Source organism: Pan paniscus, chromosome 8 (assembly GCF_029289425.2).
Source record: "Pan paniscus chromosome 8, NHGRI_mPanPan1-v2.0_pri, whole genome shotgun sequence".
Classification (NCBI taxonomy): Eukaryota; Metazoa; Chordata; class Mammalia; order Primates; family Hominidae; genus Pan; species Pan paniscus.
This window is the reverse complement of record NC_073257.2, coordinates 99799698-99818585: the sequence shown is the minus strand read 5'-3', so window position 1 is coordinate 99818585 and position 18888 is coordinate 99799698. Positions and strand designations below refer to the sequence as shown.

Sequence of the window (18888 nt, the reverse complement as noted above, 5' to 3'; positions counted from 1 at the left end):
CAGACCAAGAAAACCAAACACCATTTCTTATTTGACAATGTTTCCTGTGTAATTTTTTTTACTAAATAAGCCAAATTATGTCATTTTTTGAACTTTATAGGGAACCTAATGTCTTAATTAATTAGGTCAAAAAAAGACATAATTTATCATTTGATTTTGGAAAGTTTGTCAAATATCAAAGGTTTAAAAAACTTCATACTACAGGTCATTGTAAAATAAGTCATTCATTTCACCAAAGTGATAACTCAGAAAAAGGTGAAAACCTTCATTCTTTGAGAGAGGAGACTTAATTCTCCAAATGAGAAGGCCTAATAAAAACAGCATGAAGCCAATTCAATTTATTTTTAAAAGTTTATAAACAGTCTCCAAAATTTTAATCTTGACCATAAGATATAACTTCCTTAAGCCTTTCACAGCATTTATAACCTTTATTAAGGAGTCAGTTAATGCTTCAACAAAACCTTGTTAATGTGACACAGGGGCCCATATGTTGGTTTTGCATTAGTGTGCCTTTGATATGAATGATTAATTTATAGAGAAGCTGAACTTATTTTCTCTCTCAAAATTGGGCCTTCCAATTTCACATGCCCGCCTCTTCTATGATAGTCCCTGGGCCTTGAGGAGTTGAATAGCTTTAATTTCTGGCCTTGTGTTTTAGAAACACAGTTTATTTTGATTGGCATTTTCTACAGAGCCTGAAGATGAGGCTTTAATTGCTGTCAGTGTTTATGATTTAGTAGGACTTGGTGTCCTTTTTAGACCCAGAAGTCAAAGCCATGTAACTCAATGGCACAGGTACTTTGAACATATAGAAAGATACATGAATGTTAATAACCTTAATTAAAATTTTTTTTTTAATTTCAGCTTTTTTCCCCAAGCAAACCAAACTGAATCATAATGGCATAGAATTGTTTCAATAAACCATAAAATCTGTTAGACCAGTTACTAAAAGGCAACAGAAAAGACCTGCACTGCCAGAATATTATGTTGGAAGAAAACATTTCCTTTGGATATTCATGAAAACATTGTTAGCATCAGGCCATAACAAACAGAACTCGAGGAAAAAAACTTATATGAGCTGAAAATGAGTTGAAAGAGAGTGTTACAATTTCACACCCTTTAAAAGGAGAGAGAAAACTAAAAACAGTGAGATGCAATAAAAGTTGAAGTTTGGGTTAGAAAAAAATTAAAATCTCTTATAATTTATTAAATGTGAATCAATAACTTAAGAAAATGTCATTGTTTTAACCAGTGATTTAGTGTGTGTGTATATATATAGACATAATTTTTTTTACATCAAGTCCAATCATCTCTAGAAAGACCATTTTAATTTCCCTTTAATTATATAAAAGTTTCTTTGTTCTTTTTTTTTTAAATAAATCCTCTTATTGTGTCTTAGACCGTTCATGACATGCTTGGACTCTGTGGTTTGTCCTGACCATCCTCTTTCTTAAGCAGTCATTTTATTGTAGGACTAAATTTACCATATAAGAGTCTTTCTCATTATTTCTTTTTAAGCTTTCTTACCAAAACAACCCTCTTTATTTTTACAACTTTCTTTACATATTTCTTACTTCCTGGTTCCTTTTACCTTCTTTTATACATGACCTAAATAAGCATTGAATTAGACAAAAATTGTTCACCTTTTTAAAAAGGACACACTTTAAAAAAAAAAAAATATTTTTCTACAATATATTTTATTGAAATATTTATTATTTTAGTATAACTTTAGATTCTAAATTATGATGAGTTTGTCTACAATTATCCCATTGCATTTACCTAATTATTTTAATTGTTTACCTAGACTATTTATGAAAACTGTAATGGTCATCATTTAAAGTTACAGAACCACCATTGCAAAATCATAACTGAGACAGTGAAAAAGATCTGACCTAACTCACCCCATCTTGCTTCTAACCTCCAAGCTGTCCTCATTCATTCCTGGGCATAGGCTGAACTAACTTCGGGAGGAACTTGGTTTATAGTTTAGCTTTGAAACAAAGGCAATAACAGCCTTTTCCCAAAACAAACCTTACTGCCTATGGTCTAGACTGCCTAAAGCCACAAGATTAGAAGTTATGATAATCTTACTAACTTCAAGATGTAGCTATTTTCATTAAACCAATATCAATGTCTTATTTATTAACAATTACGCAAGCAAAGATCATTCTGTTTGGGGCTGGATTTATGGTTTTTAATCCCTATGCCAAATTTTGACACCTTAATAGTATTTTGCAGGGATAAGTATGAAATTGCTTGATTAATAAATGCAAACAAAAATATATTTTGGCAATTCTTAAGATATTTCTAATATTATTTTACCAGTAATTTTAAAGCTAGCTTATTTATTAAAGATTTTATTAAATTATGTAAACTTGAAAAAGCATTTGACGAGTCTTCTCTTTTTTCCTGATGAAGTATTTGATTCAAGCACTTTTATTTTCTTAAGCCAATTAGTTAGAGCTCTTTTATATATTTTCAGTAGTGAAACATTGTGTACACAACACATAAATACATAGACATATTAGGCATGCTGATAGAAGTACATATTATAGATTCATAAAAATTTTATTTTCCTACCATAGACTTCAAATTCTTAATAACCTTTTTCACTACCCTAGGCAGTTGTCAGCTAAATAGCCTTTAATTTGCATGTTAAAGGAAACAACTCAGGTGAAAATCAGATAGCAAAATTTACACCATAAAGTATGGAAAGAAAACGTCTAGTGTGCTAAGAGGGAAATTAAAATGGATTTAATTGCCAATTAAACATAAAGCTATGGAAATTTTAAAGGCATTTTAAATACACACACACACACACACACACACACACACACACACACACACACACCCTATAGCTTTTACTTTGGAACTTTAGCCATGAGATAAATACAAATTCACTGGCTTGCAAAAAAAACAAAAAACCTGTTAGATCCAAACAGTGGTTTTTATCTTAGTAGAAAAATAACAGCAGATTCAAAGCAGCCAGAAATGAAAGACACAGAAAGAGAACGTAGCAACTCTGTAGTTTGTAGGTCGACCTTAGGGTTCTTTTTCTTTAATGTAAATGTGCACAAAGACCATGTTACTTCCGTTTTACATAAACTCTGGCAAGTAGTGGTGCCATAAAACCTACGGAGTGCTTGAAAGGGGATCATTCTCCTCATTCCTAGAACGTTTCCCACTTTTTCTTAAAAGGAGGAACTGAGCTGTGGCCTAGGGTTTTTATGTGTGGATGGATGTGTGCTGCTTGTGGGCAGGACTCCACAGTGTGTCACCACTGAGTTGTTTCCACCCTCTTACATGTCTTGGTTTCTCTCTCCAGAGGTCCATGACCTCTGAGAGGGCTCAAAACATGGGATGATCAGGACTTATGTGTGTTTCCTGGACAAGCCTTTTTAAAAATTAATTTTTGTTGGGGATTTTCTTGTAAGGCCACTGCACGTCGAGGGAGGTTAACCCCCTGTACACTCCCATTAGGCCCCCGGTCACCCAGGGGCACCTTTTGGCTGGGGGGAGCAAAACACCCTTTCTCTTTGGAGCTGAGAAAACTCAATCTGTCATTTACCTGCAAAAACAACAGTTCAGTTCCTCACACAAATGTGCGCAGAAAAGCCAAACAGAGATTAATTTTGGTAGAAAAGGCAATAGAGAAGACCCTTTAGAATGCATCTCTGAAGTAGAATCAGGATCCTTAACAACTTCGTAGGAGAAAAAACAGCCAAGACCACTTCCTGTAAACTGTGCTCAGCCACCCCTAACTTGTAGCTCTCATTCACCATTACACACACCAAGGTCAAATCCTCTCGTGGTACAAGATAATCTCTGGTACCCCCAAGCCAAAGAAGTCAGGTCATGGAATAATATGGAAACAGAGGTTTAGACTTAAGAAGAATCTGCCCATGACTCTTGAAACTCCACAAGGAAAACAGAACACTCTAAAAGGGGTGAGTGGTGTCTTTGTTCTGAATTCTTTTAATGGGTTCAAGTCATTAGAAAACTTCTCTAGATTTTTTGGTACTACAGATGGCAAAGGGGGAAGGAGGTATAGGGTGGAAGAAAAGTAAATGAAAGAACATTTGTTTTTTTAAGACAGTAAGCAAACACAGAAACCAAGCGCATGGATTTTTGTTTTTGTTTTGTTTTTCTTTCCTCTTTTGCAGCTGCGAGGAATTTTAGCCATATTAGAGAGGTTTTGTTACCCATAATTTGGAATTCTCAGATTTGACCAAGTCAAGTAGAGTTTGTCAAATCTGATGGGAGAAAGACCAGAACAAACAAACAACAAAAAACCCAACAATATGATCACTGACTGCGCTAATGGTAAGGAGAAATTAAGACCAGCTAGTTGTTAAACTTTAGCCAAGACAAAACCCCAATTCAGCTACTTACCCAGGGATAGGTCTCAGGCTGAAGACTGCTCTCTACATCCTAGAAGCAGGAAAAAAGTCAAACTCATCTTCCCTGCTAGGAGTGAGCCCAAACTCTGTAAAGGAGTTACCTTCTGTCCATCGCTATGTAAGCAGGAAATCTTGCTTTCCTTGTTGGAAGCAAGTGAAACTCCAAAAAAAGGGAGTTGTATTGCAAAATAAACTTTAGGTCTCCACCAAATTTTGGGAGATCAGGTGTTATCTGGAGGGGATACTCACAGACATCAGCAAATAGTACTATCGGTTTGAGCCGTAAAGTTAGCTCATGCTGGTGTCAAGCTCCGATAGGATATTTGTCAAAGATCAGGGGCACCTCCACTCAGAATCCCTTCATGGTCACCAAAATGTGAACCCCACATATCTGAGACAGGTCTCAGTTAATTTAGAAAGTTTATTTTGCCAAGGTTGAGTACACGGGCCCATGACACAGCCACAGGAGGTCCTGAGACATGTGCCCAAAGTGGTCAGAGAACAGTTTGGTTTTATACATTTTAGGGAGACACGAAACATCAGTCAACATATGTAAGATGAACATTGGGTTCTGTCCGGAACTGGAAACAAAGGCAGGACAACTTGAAGCAGGGAGGGGGCTTCCAGGTCATAGGTAGATAAGAGGCAAATGATTGCATTCTTTTGAATTTCTTACTAGCTTCTCTAACGGAGGCAGTAAGATATACATTTATCCCAGTGAGCCAGAGGGGTGACTTTGAATAGAATGGGAGGCAGGTTTGCCCTAAGCAGTTCCCAGCTTCACTTTTCCCTTTAGCTTAGTGATTTGGGGCCCCCAAGATTTATTTTCCTTTTACAGTACAAAGCCATCTTACCCAAGAACTTTCAGAATACATAATGGTAAAATGAGAGGAAAGAGGTATAAGTACACTAACCCTAAAAGAGGATCACTGTTTCCACATGTGTAGAAGATGTTTTTCCAGAATTTTAATGTAAGTTTGTAATAAATGATTATATCTATTATATAAAGATACTTACATACTCAGAATCCTTGTTAGTTCCCTTTTAAATGCATTTTTAAAAAGCTTTATATCAGTGATTCGTCTGCATACACTTAAATTGGAACACTTCAGCTGTGACCTTGGTAAAAAGATCAGAGGTTGTCCTTGTTTCTAACTTAAGTTTAATTCGTTCATCTCTGATTTTTCACTCTTGTTAATGACATGTCCAACTTTCTAAACTGATTCTTCCAAAAGGACAATTTTATGAATCTTTAGAACCTGAATGAAATGAGTGTTAACTCATAAGTATTTTCTTTGCTGCTGCTTGTACCCATTTCTGCCTTCCCTACTCCAGGCAAAAATATTAGTTTAATATTTCCTATTCCACTTCTTAATCTTTTTGAAAAAATAATACTTTACATGGAGAAAAAAATGAAATAGCATGAAAGGGTAAAAAATAGTGTGAAAGGGTAGAAAATCATTTGGAACAGTCAAAAAAATATGGGTATACAGTAAAAAGTAAGTTTTCCTCCTTCTTTTGGCCCCCACACACTCCCCATCCAACTCATTTTCCCTCCACAGAAACAACAACCACTTGGAGAGACCTACTTTAAAAAAAAAAAAAAAAAAACAAGCAAACCATGGTGATCAGAAAATATAACTTTCATTAAGCTGTAAACAAGAAAGTATGCATAAACATAAGCCATTTTTACAGTAGTCCAATCATAATTTTGTTTTTCTGCTTATCTAGTGGCTCACTTAAAAGTGTCAAAACTAGGCAATTGTATAACTTCTTCCTGGGACACAGTTTGTTTGGTGGCAGTTTTGGTGTGTTTTTTGGTGTGTTCCATTTATTTGCCAGCCATGTTCTGCTCTCCCAAATGAAGAATATTAGTGTTTCAGCAAAATATGGGATTCAAAATTAGACAAATCAGTATTTGAGCTCTGTTAATGTCACTTCCTAGCTGTATAATCCTGACATTTCTTTTAATTTCTCTGACCTGTAAATTCCTCATCTAAATAATAAGGATAATAATAGTTACTTCTCAGGTTAATTTTAAGGGTTGATTGTAAATTACCTAGCACAGTGCTAGATATGGTAGGTGCTCAATAAAACCATTAGTTCCTTTTCCCTTTTCTTTTAATGATATATTGTGAATACAATCTGAAGAGATTGTTAAAGTGGGACTGCTGTTGCAGGAAAGAGATCTTAGGTAAACTTGAAAAGATAAAATTTTCTGTCTCTATGTAAACTAAACATTATTCATTTGTCATTTTTTATTTAGGAAGTTCCAGATAGAAATAAAGGCTATTCTTTAAATCAAGAGGCAATTTTAAAAGCTTTAGTTAGGCATAGAGTAAAATTTTCAGGGCAACTAGCTAATAGGGAATAAAACAGGGTTTCTCATATCAGGCATTGTTGACATTTTGGGCCAATAATTATTTGGGATGGGGAAAGGGAGGCTGTCCTGTGCCTTGTAGAATGTTCAGTGGCATCTCTACCTCTACTGACTAGATGCTGGTATCACCCTACCCCCAAGTGTGACAACCAGAAGTATTTCCAGCCTTTGCCAAATGTCCCCTGGGAAAACCACTGTCTTCGAGCGTTGCTTAAAAAGAACACATGTGGGAGGGTTTCACATTTACTGTAGCATAATGAAAATGAAGAGTAAATGTTATTCAGATGCTAAAATAGGATACCTTTTTTAACTGACATGTAAACGACTTATGGCAGTAAAAGAGAAGGTATTTACAAGTGACAAAGGAATCTACAAAAGATTATCTATTGATTCAGTGACTTTACAGGGGCAAGATAAACAGGAGATGTATCCTGTTTGATTATGTGATGTGGTTCATAGCACTTTTTAAAAATTCTTATGAGACAAGATTTGTCTCTTGTCCAGGCTGGAATGCAGTGGCATGATTATGGCTCACTGCAGTCTTGATCTCCAAGGCTCAAGTAATCCTCCTCCCTCAGCCTCCAGAGTAGCTAGGACTACAGGCGTGTACTACCACATACAGCTAAGTTTTGATTTTTTGTAGAGATGGCGTCTGTGTTGCCCAGGCTGGTCTCGAACTCCTGGGTTCAAGCAATCCTCCCAACTCAGCCTTCCAAAGTGCTGGGAGCCCCCATTCCTGGCCCCCATAGTACTTTTTTTTTTTTAAAGCTATTAAACACATTTATCCTAACCTCCTAGCTATTCTATAACTAAAATGCTGTGTGACGTGAATTTCCTTTTAGAGCAGTCATAACCCTGGATAGACAGCAAGATTCTATATAATCAAAAGCATTTTAGGAAAATGTAATAACCAAAACTTAGGTAAACATGATTTACCAGAGTCCCTTCATTTCTAAAATGTTCACTTAATTGAAATTTGAATTTGTTATGTATAGATTTTTAAAGACTCTTTCATGGTTATAAACTCCAGTCTTAAAATGGAAGAAATCAGGGCAAATATGTGTGGTAGTCAAGTATGGACTCTAGTGTTGGACTCCTTGAATTCATATCTTGTTTCTTCTCTTGGCTAACTTTTAACCAAAGGCAAATTACTTAATCATGCTAAACTTCAGTTTCTTTTTCTGTGATTGGGAAAATATTATGACTATCTCATAATATTGGCTCTTAGGATTCAATAAGTTAATCCTTTTACTGTATTTTGGCATAATATTTGGCACACTCAGTAAATGTTTTTCATTATCTTTATTTTAATTGAAAGCTTTGTTGTATTGCTAGAACTCATAGGTTTAATGCTAGTTGTGCCCTGCTTTGAGAGTATACACATATATACTTCTAATTTAGAGTTATTTTTATTATAACTCTGGTTGCCTAGTCCCAAGAATTGTCTTCTACCTAAAAGGGACAGCATAACAGAGCAATTTAAAATGGGATATGTGTGGCCATCTATTGTAGATACCTGGATTAATTTGAAGGAAGTTGGACATCTGTTTCAGATACTCAGTTTAAAGAAACTTCAGTTATACATTTCTTGCCCTCCTTAACTCCTCTGTCTTTCCTCTTGAGATTTCACCTTTGCCAGTCATGATAGTCCTGTTAGGAATGAGAAACTAAGCTGTATCCTAGAGTCTCATTGAAACAATGGGAGCCCCTCTTGGAAGTGTAAGATCTCTTCAGTCACATACCCTATTTTCTCATTTCCTGAAAGGTGGTTAAATTTCCCTGATTTCAGTGGATTAGAGCCTCAAATCGTTACCTGAGGGCTCACAATGGAGAAGGCTAAGATCAAGGGGCCTAGAATATCCTTGGAAATTTCTTGTATATCTATTCATTGCTCTTTAGACTTCACATATATCTATTTCGAAGTGCCAGTATCTAAATATCAAATCAAAGCAGGTTGCTTGTTCTTTTCGTTCTAGGCAGAAAAACTAATGAAGCAAATTGGAGTGAAAAATGTGAAGCTCTCAGAATATGAAATGAGTATTGCTGCTCATCTTGTAGACCCTCTTAATATGCATGTATGTATCTTTAATCTTATTTAAGATTTTTTTAGAGGTGGGGGTGGGTTCTAGCATTTTGTGTCAGGGGTCTTAAAGATCACGGCCGGGTTCTTTGATTCTCTAGGCTGAATCATAAGACTCGGCATATAGTTGTATTCCTGTATATGATTTATTACACTGAAAAGATACAAAGCAAAATCAGCAAAGGGAAGGGGGCATGGGATGAAGTCTGAAGGAAGCCAGGCACAAGATTCCAAGTGGAGTCACACAGTGCTTAATTAGTGCATCAAGTTGTGACAACACATGTGCAGTGTTGTCACCAGGAAAGCTCACGGGAGACTCAGTCCCCAACATATTTATTGGGGGCTGGTTATATAGCTTTCCTCTTCCCTTAAATGTACCAAAATTCTAGACTCCCAGAAGGAAAATGGATGTTTCACCATAAACCATATTGTTTGCACAAACAGTTTAGGCACAGTGAGCTGTTCTTGTCAAGAAATTGTGGCACTCTTCTGAAATCTAAGTTCCCACATGCCAGCCAAGGGCCAATCTTGCAAATATGCCTTTCTAAGGACAACAGTCTCAGGCCTACTTTGTTAACTCTTTTCTGTACACGTTTGTTTAGTAAAACTTTTATGTATTTGCCTTTGTGGTGTATAAAGCGTACTGCTTTAAGTCATGTGGATTTTTGTTTTATAGAGTTTAAACCTAAATTTTCATAATATGGTATGATAACACAGGATACTAAATCCCAGGTTTTCCATTAATGGCCTTGGCAAATGATTTCCTCTTTGAGTCTCAGTTCCCTCATGTATAATCTAGAGATAATAATACCTGCTTTACCTACTTCATAAGGATTATTTTGAGGATGAGATTGATGTAATGTATAAGATCCTATATCAATATTTTGTAACAATAAGTATACATTTATAAATTCTATAAATAGAAAATATTTGCCTAATACATTAATGTTATATTGCTATAAATAAGTAGAATGAAATAGTCCCATCTCCATATCTAGAAAATGAAAGTCTGCAATGTCTTAATATCTGTGTATACAGAGACATACACACACCCTAGAATTAAGCCTGCATTTGAATTTGGTTTATAGATTTACAATGGTACCTTCTTGGAACCCTGCCTATATTAATTTCTGAATAAATCTGTACTAACAGACTTAGTTTTTTGTTGCTGTTACAATGAAAGTTATTTTTTTTTTCAGATCTGGCTGCTGGTTTGCACCTTCCCTTTTTATCATTTTTTTTTACATTTTGAAGGAAATGAATCTATTGTAAAGTATTGCTTCTGATTGGCCCCAACTCCAGCTCCTTTCAGGACAAGTGCCAGTCCTTTCAGGACAAGTTGAATCAGGTTTTTCTTGTCTATTTTGAAAATATGTATGCCCTGTTTTTATTTATAAAGATACTTCCTTAAGTTTTAACATAGATGTAATTTTTTTTTTTTTTTTTTTTTGAGACAGAGTCTCACTCTGTCACCTAGGATGGAGTGCAGTGGCATGATCTTGGCTCACTGTAACCTCCGCCTCCCAGGTTCTGGCAATTCTCCTGCCTCAGCCTCCCAAGTAGCTGGGACTACAGGCACACACCACTACACCTGGTTAATTTTTTTTTTTTTTTTTTGTAATTTTAGTAGAGACGGGGTTTCACCATGTTGGCCAGGCTGGTCCCGAACTCCTGACCTCAAGTGATCCGCTCACCTTGGCCTCCCAAAGCGCTGGATTACAGGCATGAGCGACCACGCCTGGTCCATAGGTTTACTTTTGATGGATAAAATTCAGAAGCTATGTTTTGTAAGACCTTATTTCTAAAATTAATTTCTGTGATGCTTGACAACATCCTGTATAAAATAGGTACATTCCTGATGAGCTCTTTCCCATCAGCCAGTGCTAAATTATGTCTCAGCTGGTTCTCAGTATTCTTGCGGCAGAGTATTTCCTCCTTACAAGTGGAATGAATTTAGCTTATTAGACCCTTGCAGATTTTTGAGTACCTGACTTACAGATTTTTAATAGTAGATAGTTGACTATTAAATTCCTTTTTCCAGTTTCATAGCAGTTTATTTCATTACTGCTTGGAAAAGTCTTTACTTATGTTAATATATGATTTTAACTTAGTTATGTATAATCATCAGATTAACATTTGTAATTTTGGGAGCGTTCTTTTTACTTTAGTGAGTGTACATTTGTAGTAAAATTCATGTTGACCTTAACTTTTGCCAGGTTACTTGGAGTGATATAGCAGGTTTAGATGATGTCATTACGGATCTGAAAGACACAGTCATCTTACCTATCAAAAAGAAACATTTGTTTGAGAATTCCAGGCTTCTGCAGCCTCCAAAAGGTATGGTAAAGGTATATATTCACCTAAAGCATTAAAATCCTAGAAAACATTGAAACTTTCTGCCATTGTAGAACTAGTTTTTGTGAAATCAGATTCTCAAGAGGATGCTGAGATCTAGGTGAACAGTTTCTTAAAATAATTGCTCATTCTTCAGCTTCTGAAATTGAGATAAACTTTTTCCCTGTATTTACATGTTAAAATACTTGTTAAAATAATCTCCTTCAATTTCTTTTCTCTTACTTCCAAGTAAATTAAAATTTGGAAAATCAAGATTAAAGAAAGATTCAAAGTCATAATACAAGTTTTTTGTTTTGTTTTGTTTTGTTTTCAAGCCAAGACATTTTTTTCTTGTTTCACAGCTCCAACGATCTTATTTTTAGAATGTAATGATTCTTTTTCAGGAAATATTTATCTGCAGATGAACTAGAAATTAAATATTTAACTTTGATGGAGATGTTTGCTTATTCAAAATCACTTTGAAAGTCTTGGAACTCAAGAATTGAATATGCTCATAACTGCATCATTAAGTGTAATTCTTGTTCATTCAAATCTTTCTTTTTTTCTTTTCTCTCTTTTCTTTTCTTTTTGAGATGGGGTCTCACTGTGTCACCCAAGTTGAAATGCAGTGGCATGATCTTGGCTCACTGCAACTTCCGCCTCCCAGGCTCAAGTGATCCTCCCACCTGAGCCTCCTGAGTAGCTGGGACCACAGGCATGTGCCACTACGCCTGGCTCTTTTTTTATATTTTTGGTAATGATGGTGTTTCACCATGTTGCTCAGGCTGGTCTTGAACTCCTGAGTTCAAGTTCTTCACCTGCGTTGGCCTCCTAGAGTGCTGGGATTACAGGCATGAGCCATTGTGCCCAGCTAGTGCAAATATTTCTGTCATGCTTAAGGCTTGTTAAAGGTGATTCGGATGGAGTGTAAATAATTTACAGTGAGAGATATATGTGTGTGTTACTATGGCGTTCAGATCCAAATTTCACGAGATAGCTTATTTTCATCTAGCAGAAACTCTTATCTAATGCATTGCCAAAACTATATGGGTTTGATATGTTGTTAGTCAAGACTTAAATTATTAGTCACATTGATTTTTCAAAAAAGTGGATCTTTAAAAATATCAAAATAGCATTATGTATGTTTAAATTATAATGCTTATAATCTTTCTAAATTTGCAGCTATATCAATAAAGTGCATTAATTTACATATCAAAGGTAACTGAAGCCTGTACCTGTGCATTTTTATGAACTACATAATTTTTGTTTCTGGTAAGTGGAGGATGACAGTTAACAGCAAAAATGACATGTTCTTTTATTATTAAAACAACAAAGCTATTAGGTATTTCTTTTTGTTTTCTGAAATAACAACACTGCTTATAGTTTTTCCTAACAAAACACTCAGTTTATTGTGATTTCCCCCCTGCCCCAAAAAAACCTTTGAATGATTATTTGAGCCCAGATCAAAAATGTATGGCTATAGTTGGATTAGTTAAGTCTTTACTACCCTCTTCCAGGTTATTTGTAGTCTGAACAAAAAATGACTTTTCTGCATTTTTAGTTCTCAATTTGACAATGCTAGTGAATTTAGGAAAGTAAAATACCTTTTATATGCTGTTGGAGAAAGCTTCTTTTTTTATAGTGTTATCTTAGACCAGGTAATTGGGTGATTTCTCCAGTTGGACTTGGTTTAAAGACCCATTTAGCAGAGTGGATACCAAATTATGCAGGGAATACTTCAAAAGTTATATGTAAATTTGCTTCTTATTTGAAAGCATTGTCCAATTTAAAAGTTACATGAATATTTTCTGATTATATAAAGTTTTACTATTTGAACTTTTTCACCTTTATGTCTGGACAATTTTTAATCAAGAATAACAGTTTTGAAGATCATTAATTTACTTTTTGACCCTCAATATAAATTGGATATTGGTGTATAGAAGCAGAGTGTAAAATCAGATGCATCCTTGTTTGTTCCATTTTGGGACTGGAACTAGGTTACCTAGGTTAGAGTTATTGACAATTTTATGTTATCCTTAGACAGTTTATTGCTATCTGAGCTGAAAGTGATCACTGCTTCACACAGACTACAAAATGATAATGGGAGAGTGACTGCAGTATCCATGCAGTGCATGAGGTCATATGTAACTATTGTGTATAGATATAAAGTTGAAGCTAATGCACACCATGATGCCGCTAATTGGTGACAGGGAAATGGGGGCACACATAAGATATTGACGGTTATATTTAAAAAGTGATTTTTTTCCCTCAAACGTCTAAAAATTTACAACAGTTAAAATTCCAACAAAATCCATCTGAATGCCATATGGCTTCCTCTGTAAACTTTCTGAATTCTGTATTGTTATTTTGGTATATAAATTTTATTACATTTGTGAATGTTATACTTCATGTTTTGGTGCATTCTTTAAATTGTGAATAACCTAAGGAAAAAAATAATTTTAAAAATAGATTTTCTGTTATAAAGACCCATATTCTTCTCAAGTACTTTATATTTAAGTAGATTTAATTTATATAGATGTCTATTTTTGCACCATTTGGACAAATTTTATGTTAAAGCCAATAAACAGTTGTCCAAAAAAGAAAAATAGTCACTAATAAGGTGGAATGTTTGTCACAAATGAGGATTATCTCAAATTTAGATTTGTGTATCCCAGTACTTTTTTTGTTCCTTATCCTTTTTTTTGGAGACAGAGTCTTACTGTCACCAGGCTGGAGTGTGTAACCATAGCCCACTGCTGCAGCCTCCTGGGCTCAAATGATCCTCCTGCCTCTGGGTCCTGAGTAGCTGGAACTGCAAGGCATGTACCACCATGCCTGCCTAATGTTTTAATTTTTTGTAGAGACAGGGTCTCACTTTGTGGCCCAGGTTGGTCTTGAATTCCTGGGCTCGTTATCCTCCTGCCTCAGCATCCCAAAGTGTTGAGATTACAGGTGTGAACCACTGTGCCCATCCTCTTCCTAAATCTTTTATTTGCATGTAGCACTTACTAAGTAAAGCCATTACCAAAAACATCCGTCTTAAAAAGGGGTTTAAATTTTTAAGCCTCTATAAAGCTTAAGATAATAAACACAGTTTTTATTTGTTGAAGTTGGTTATAAAAGTATCAGATTAAGCTCAAAGAACTAATTTAAAGGTTGCAAAGCTAATAATAAAAGCTAAATGCCTCACATTCATTGCAGTACTCATTTGTCACCCATCGTAATTATTATCACTGTGGAGACCATTTTAGGAAAGTATATAGAAAAGGTGCCACTCTAAATAACGTTATCTCTAGACTCACTGATAATTTGTCAGACAAGCCAATCTGAATTTTAGTGTAACTTTTTTTTTTTTTTGAGACGGAGTCTCGCCCTGTTGCCCACCCCGGAGTGCAATGGCGCGATCTCGGCTCACTGCAACCTCTGCCTCCCGGGTTTAAGAGATTCTTCTAACTCAGCCTCCCGAGTAGCTGGGATTACAGGCGTGCACCACCATGCCTGGCTAATTTTTTATATTTTGGTAGAGTCGGGGTTTCACCGTATTAGCCAGGATGGTCTCGATCTCCTCACCTCGTGATCTGCCCGCCTCGCCCTCCCAAAGTGCTGGGATTACAGGCGTGAGCCACAGGAATGGGGATAAAGCAGTTTACTGAATAACTATAAGGCGAACACACTTATGTAACTACTACCCAGGTCAAGAAGGGAATATTGACAGCTTGTGTACCTTCTCTGTTACAGCCTGTCCCCAGAAAGTTAGGATAGCCACAAGCTTTCTTTGCATATTGAATCTTTAGGCACTCCAGACACTCATAACTGCTCAGTTAATAACACTAATTGTAATCCTTGAAGAGGAAAAACTTAATCCTGCTAAGAAGTAACAAAACCGAACTACTAGAAGGGAAATATTCCAAGTGATAGATGAATAATTTGAATCAAACAGAACATTCTAAAATCTCTGAATATGTTTATGAAGTGGTAGAGTAGCTACAAAGTCAACAAAATATGGAGGCTTTTGCATAAATACTTTGTTCTAAAAACCTTGAAATTTAGTTTTTAAGAAAGTACCAAGTGTAACAATATAAAAACCCAGAGATTTAAGTAACCTGTGTATAAAAGTTTTATAATGGATATGCATTCTATATTAAATTATGTGATCAAAATGATGAAATTAATAATTCCAAGTATCTGCAAACAGGTGGTTTTAGATTACTATTCTTTATTGTTTCATATGAGCCATCCAAAAGAAAAATGTCAGTAGAAGATTCAAATTATAACTGACTTAACCAAATTTTAAGCACCTAAGTGAACTTAATTAAAATTTGCAGAATGCTTGAAAATACAATTAACATGTATTGGTAAAGCTTATGGATTTAAATTTAAAAGTCAGCTTTAGAAAAGTTTAGTTTCATATGATTAAACTTAGATTAGTTGCTGTTAGAACTTGAATCTTCAAGAATTATAAAGACCAGTAGAAAATTCTATGTATGCTTGAGGAAGAGCTTGAACATTATTTTGAAGTGTTTGATGTGAAAAATAAAATTGCTAGAGTTATGGAATCAGGTGCAGATTTTTTTTTTTAATTGAGATATTTTTGGGAATTTTCATACAAAATTATTTTTCCTCTCATTTTGAATTTTATTTTTATTATATATAAGAAAATTTTGGACTCCTCCAGATCCCTTCCAGTTCACCCTAGCATGCCATCTATATAGATGGCATTTTAAAAAATACTGTTTCATAGGAAAAGTTGAGCTTTGAATTAAACAAATATTTTGAGAGGTCTGCCTATTACAGTTTTTGTTAGGGCTGTCTGTAGATGGTTTATTTTAATAACCACCTTAGTACTAAGTTTAGGTGCCAAATCATGTAGTACTGAGTTTAGTAATTTGGTAAAATTATAATTTTAGTATTATATATTTAGTATTATTATATATTTAATATTATTAAATTTAGAAAATGCTATCTCATTTTAGTTGAGAAACAGTTGGTGGTGGTTCCCAAAATGTTCAAGATCCCAACCTCTAGATCCCTTGTATTTAAAGTGTTACCTTAAATTGTATTTAGCAGCAAAATGCTGTTAATGGAGACCATAGGTTAATAATATAGTTTTATTCTTTGGAAATTAAAACAGGAGTGACTGATAATTTCTGTTTCTTTTAGGAAAAGATTGTTTGGAAAAAGGCACATGTCCTTTGGCTAAAACTTAATCTGTGAGCAACAGCAAAACAGTGTTTGCCACAATCTGTTTTGAAGTTGTTTACCTTCTGTAGGCTAATATCAAAGCACTATGGTGCTTTGTTTGCTTGTGAAGGTGGAGGGCCTTAGATGATTTTGTTTATCAACTGTTGATAAAGTGGTATGAATTTGGATGTCAAGGTGAGCATTTAAACTGAACCTTTTCATGAAGGGAGAGGGCACAGGATGCTGTAATCCCCAAATACATGCTCTTAACTGACACTGAGCTTAGAACGTGGCATCTTCCTTTCTTCTATCTTACCTACTATAAACAAGATTAAATAAAAGCAGAATTGAATATTGGGAAAGTTTTTTGTGGAAGGAATTACTATTCTATTGATTATCATATAAATTAAAGCAAATATCCCCTTAAAGGTAATAAATAACATATTCATTTCCAGGTGTTCTTCTCTATGGGCCTCCAGGCTGTGGTAAAACGTTGATTGCCAAGGCCACAGCCAAAGAAGCAGGCTGTCGATTTATTAACCTTCAGCCTTCGACACTGACCGATAAGTGGTATGGAGAATCTCAGAAATTGGCTGCTGCTGTCTTCTCCCTTGCCATAAAGCTACAACCATCCATCATCTTTATAGATGAAATAGGTATGCTATGTTTTCTATATGAGTATTTTTAAAGGCCATTTTTAGAGATATTTAGATAACCAGATTTAGTTTTTAACATTTATTAGGCCATGTTAATAAAACAAAGAACATAACCAACATCATAATATGCTATGTATAATTTCTGTGTTGTAGAATGAACCATAGACTATATACTCCCCTACTTGATAGATAGGTTTTTCTGTCTTTTCTCTGTTACAAACAGTATGCAGTAGATATCCATGTACATGTTTTCTCATGTATATATGTTTGCCCGGGAAAGATACCTAGAAGTTGAATCATTTGGTTGTGTGATATATCTATCTTCAACCTCACTAGGATTACCAGTTCTTTAGTTATTATACCTATTTATGTTTTCCTGCTTGGTAGTAAACTTGGGCATCTTTTAGCATGTTGATTAGCCATTTGGGTTTTCTTATTTGTGAATTGTCAATATTTCTTTGGAGTTATTTGTAGTTTTCTTTTGTTGATGTTTATTATGATTACACCTATTTTCTAGTCTATCTTTTTTCTGATAGTTTTTTTTTTACAGTTTATTATTTGGCTATAGTCAGTATTTTTCCTTTGTGGTTTATACGTTTTGTATCTGGTTTACAAATACCTTCACTATCCCCATAAATGTTCTCTTTTTAAAAATTATATATAACATGAGATAGGAATCTAATTTCATTCTTTTCCAAAAAGACAGCAAACTAGACTATCCTTTGCTGTATGTCATGACTTTTATATTAATGGACTCTTGCTATATTTTATGGATCAATATTTTTGTTCTGTTCCTGGTACGATGTATATATAAATATATATAGTTATACAGTATTATTAGTATTGGGATATATATTTATATAGCTTTATTACTGTAGTTTTGAATTATATTTTATTATAGTTAAATTTAGTATGATAGGCTATGTAAATATGTAGAGAGAAAAATAGATACAAATATGTAGTATAGCTTTGTTTTGGTTACTTGTTTGCTTTATGTATCTTTTCTCATCAATTTACTCCAGTTATTTTGGTGTGCGTCTTGAACAGAGGAATATATAGCTAGTTTATTTTATTTTTTTTTTTTTTAAGACAGCATCTCACTCTGTTACCCAGGCTGGAATGCAGTGGCGTGATCATGGCTCACTGCAGCCTCAACCTCCCCCGGCTCAAGTGAACCTTCCACCTCAGCCTCCTGAGTAGCTGGGACCACAGGTGTGTGCTACCACACACCACTAATTTTTGTAGAGTCAGGGTTTCTCCATGTTGCCCAGGATGGTCTAAAACTCTTGGGGCCAAGCAATCTGCCCTGCCTTGGCCTCCCAAAGCATTGCGATTACAGGTGTGTCCACCACACCTGGCCTATTAGCTATATTGTCTAACAATTTTAATCTAAGCTTCTCTTTAACTGGGAAGTGTGATTAGTTTGATTTTGTTATGATAGCTGAGATAATTCAGATTTCTTTTTTTTTTTTTTTCACGCTCTGTCACGGCTGGATTGCAGTGGCACAACCATGACTCACTGCAGCCTTGACCTCCCCGGCTCAAGTGATCCTCCTGCCTCAACCTTTCAAGTAGCTGAGAATACAGGCGTGTACCACCATGCCCTGCTAATGTTTTAATTTTTTTGTAGAGACGAAGTCTCACTATGTTGCCTAGGTTGGTCCCCAACTCCTGGGGTCCAATGATCCTCCTGCCTCAGCCTCCTAAAGTGCTGGGATTATAACACCTAGCTGATTTACTTCTGCTATATTATTTTTTGCTTTTAATTTACCAGTCTAGTAGACTTTTTTGCTTTATTCCCTTTTTCTTGCTACAGGTTTAGAAGTTATACGTTCTTTTACTTTAGTGAAACGTTTA

At 35.1% G+C, this 18888-nt stretch overlaps 1 protein-coding gene across 2 annotated transcripts in view; it reads left to right on the top strand.

The window, feature by feature from the left end:
- Nucleotides 1-18888, top strand: part of ATAD1 (ATPase family AAA domain containing 1) — a 65822-nt gene that overhangs the window by 17541 nt on the left and 29393 nt on the right. For both annotated transcript variants that reach the window (XM_034931057.2, XM_008962845.3), the window contains exons 3-5: nucleotides 8757-8855; nucleotides 11077-11197; nucleotides 16831-17031. In XM_034931057.2, coding sequence (XP_034786948.1) covers nucleotides 8757-8855; nucleotides 11077-11197; nucleotides 16831-17031 — 421 coding nt within the window. The remainder of the gene's footprint in view (nucleotides 1-8756; nucleotides 8856-11076; nucleotides 11198-16830; nucleotides 17032-18888) is intronic.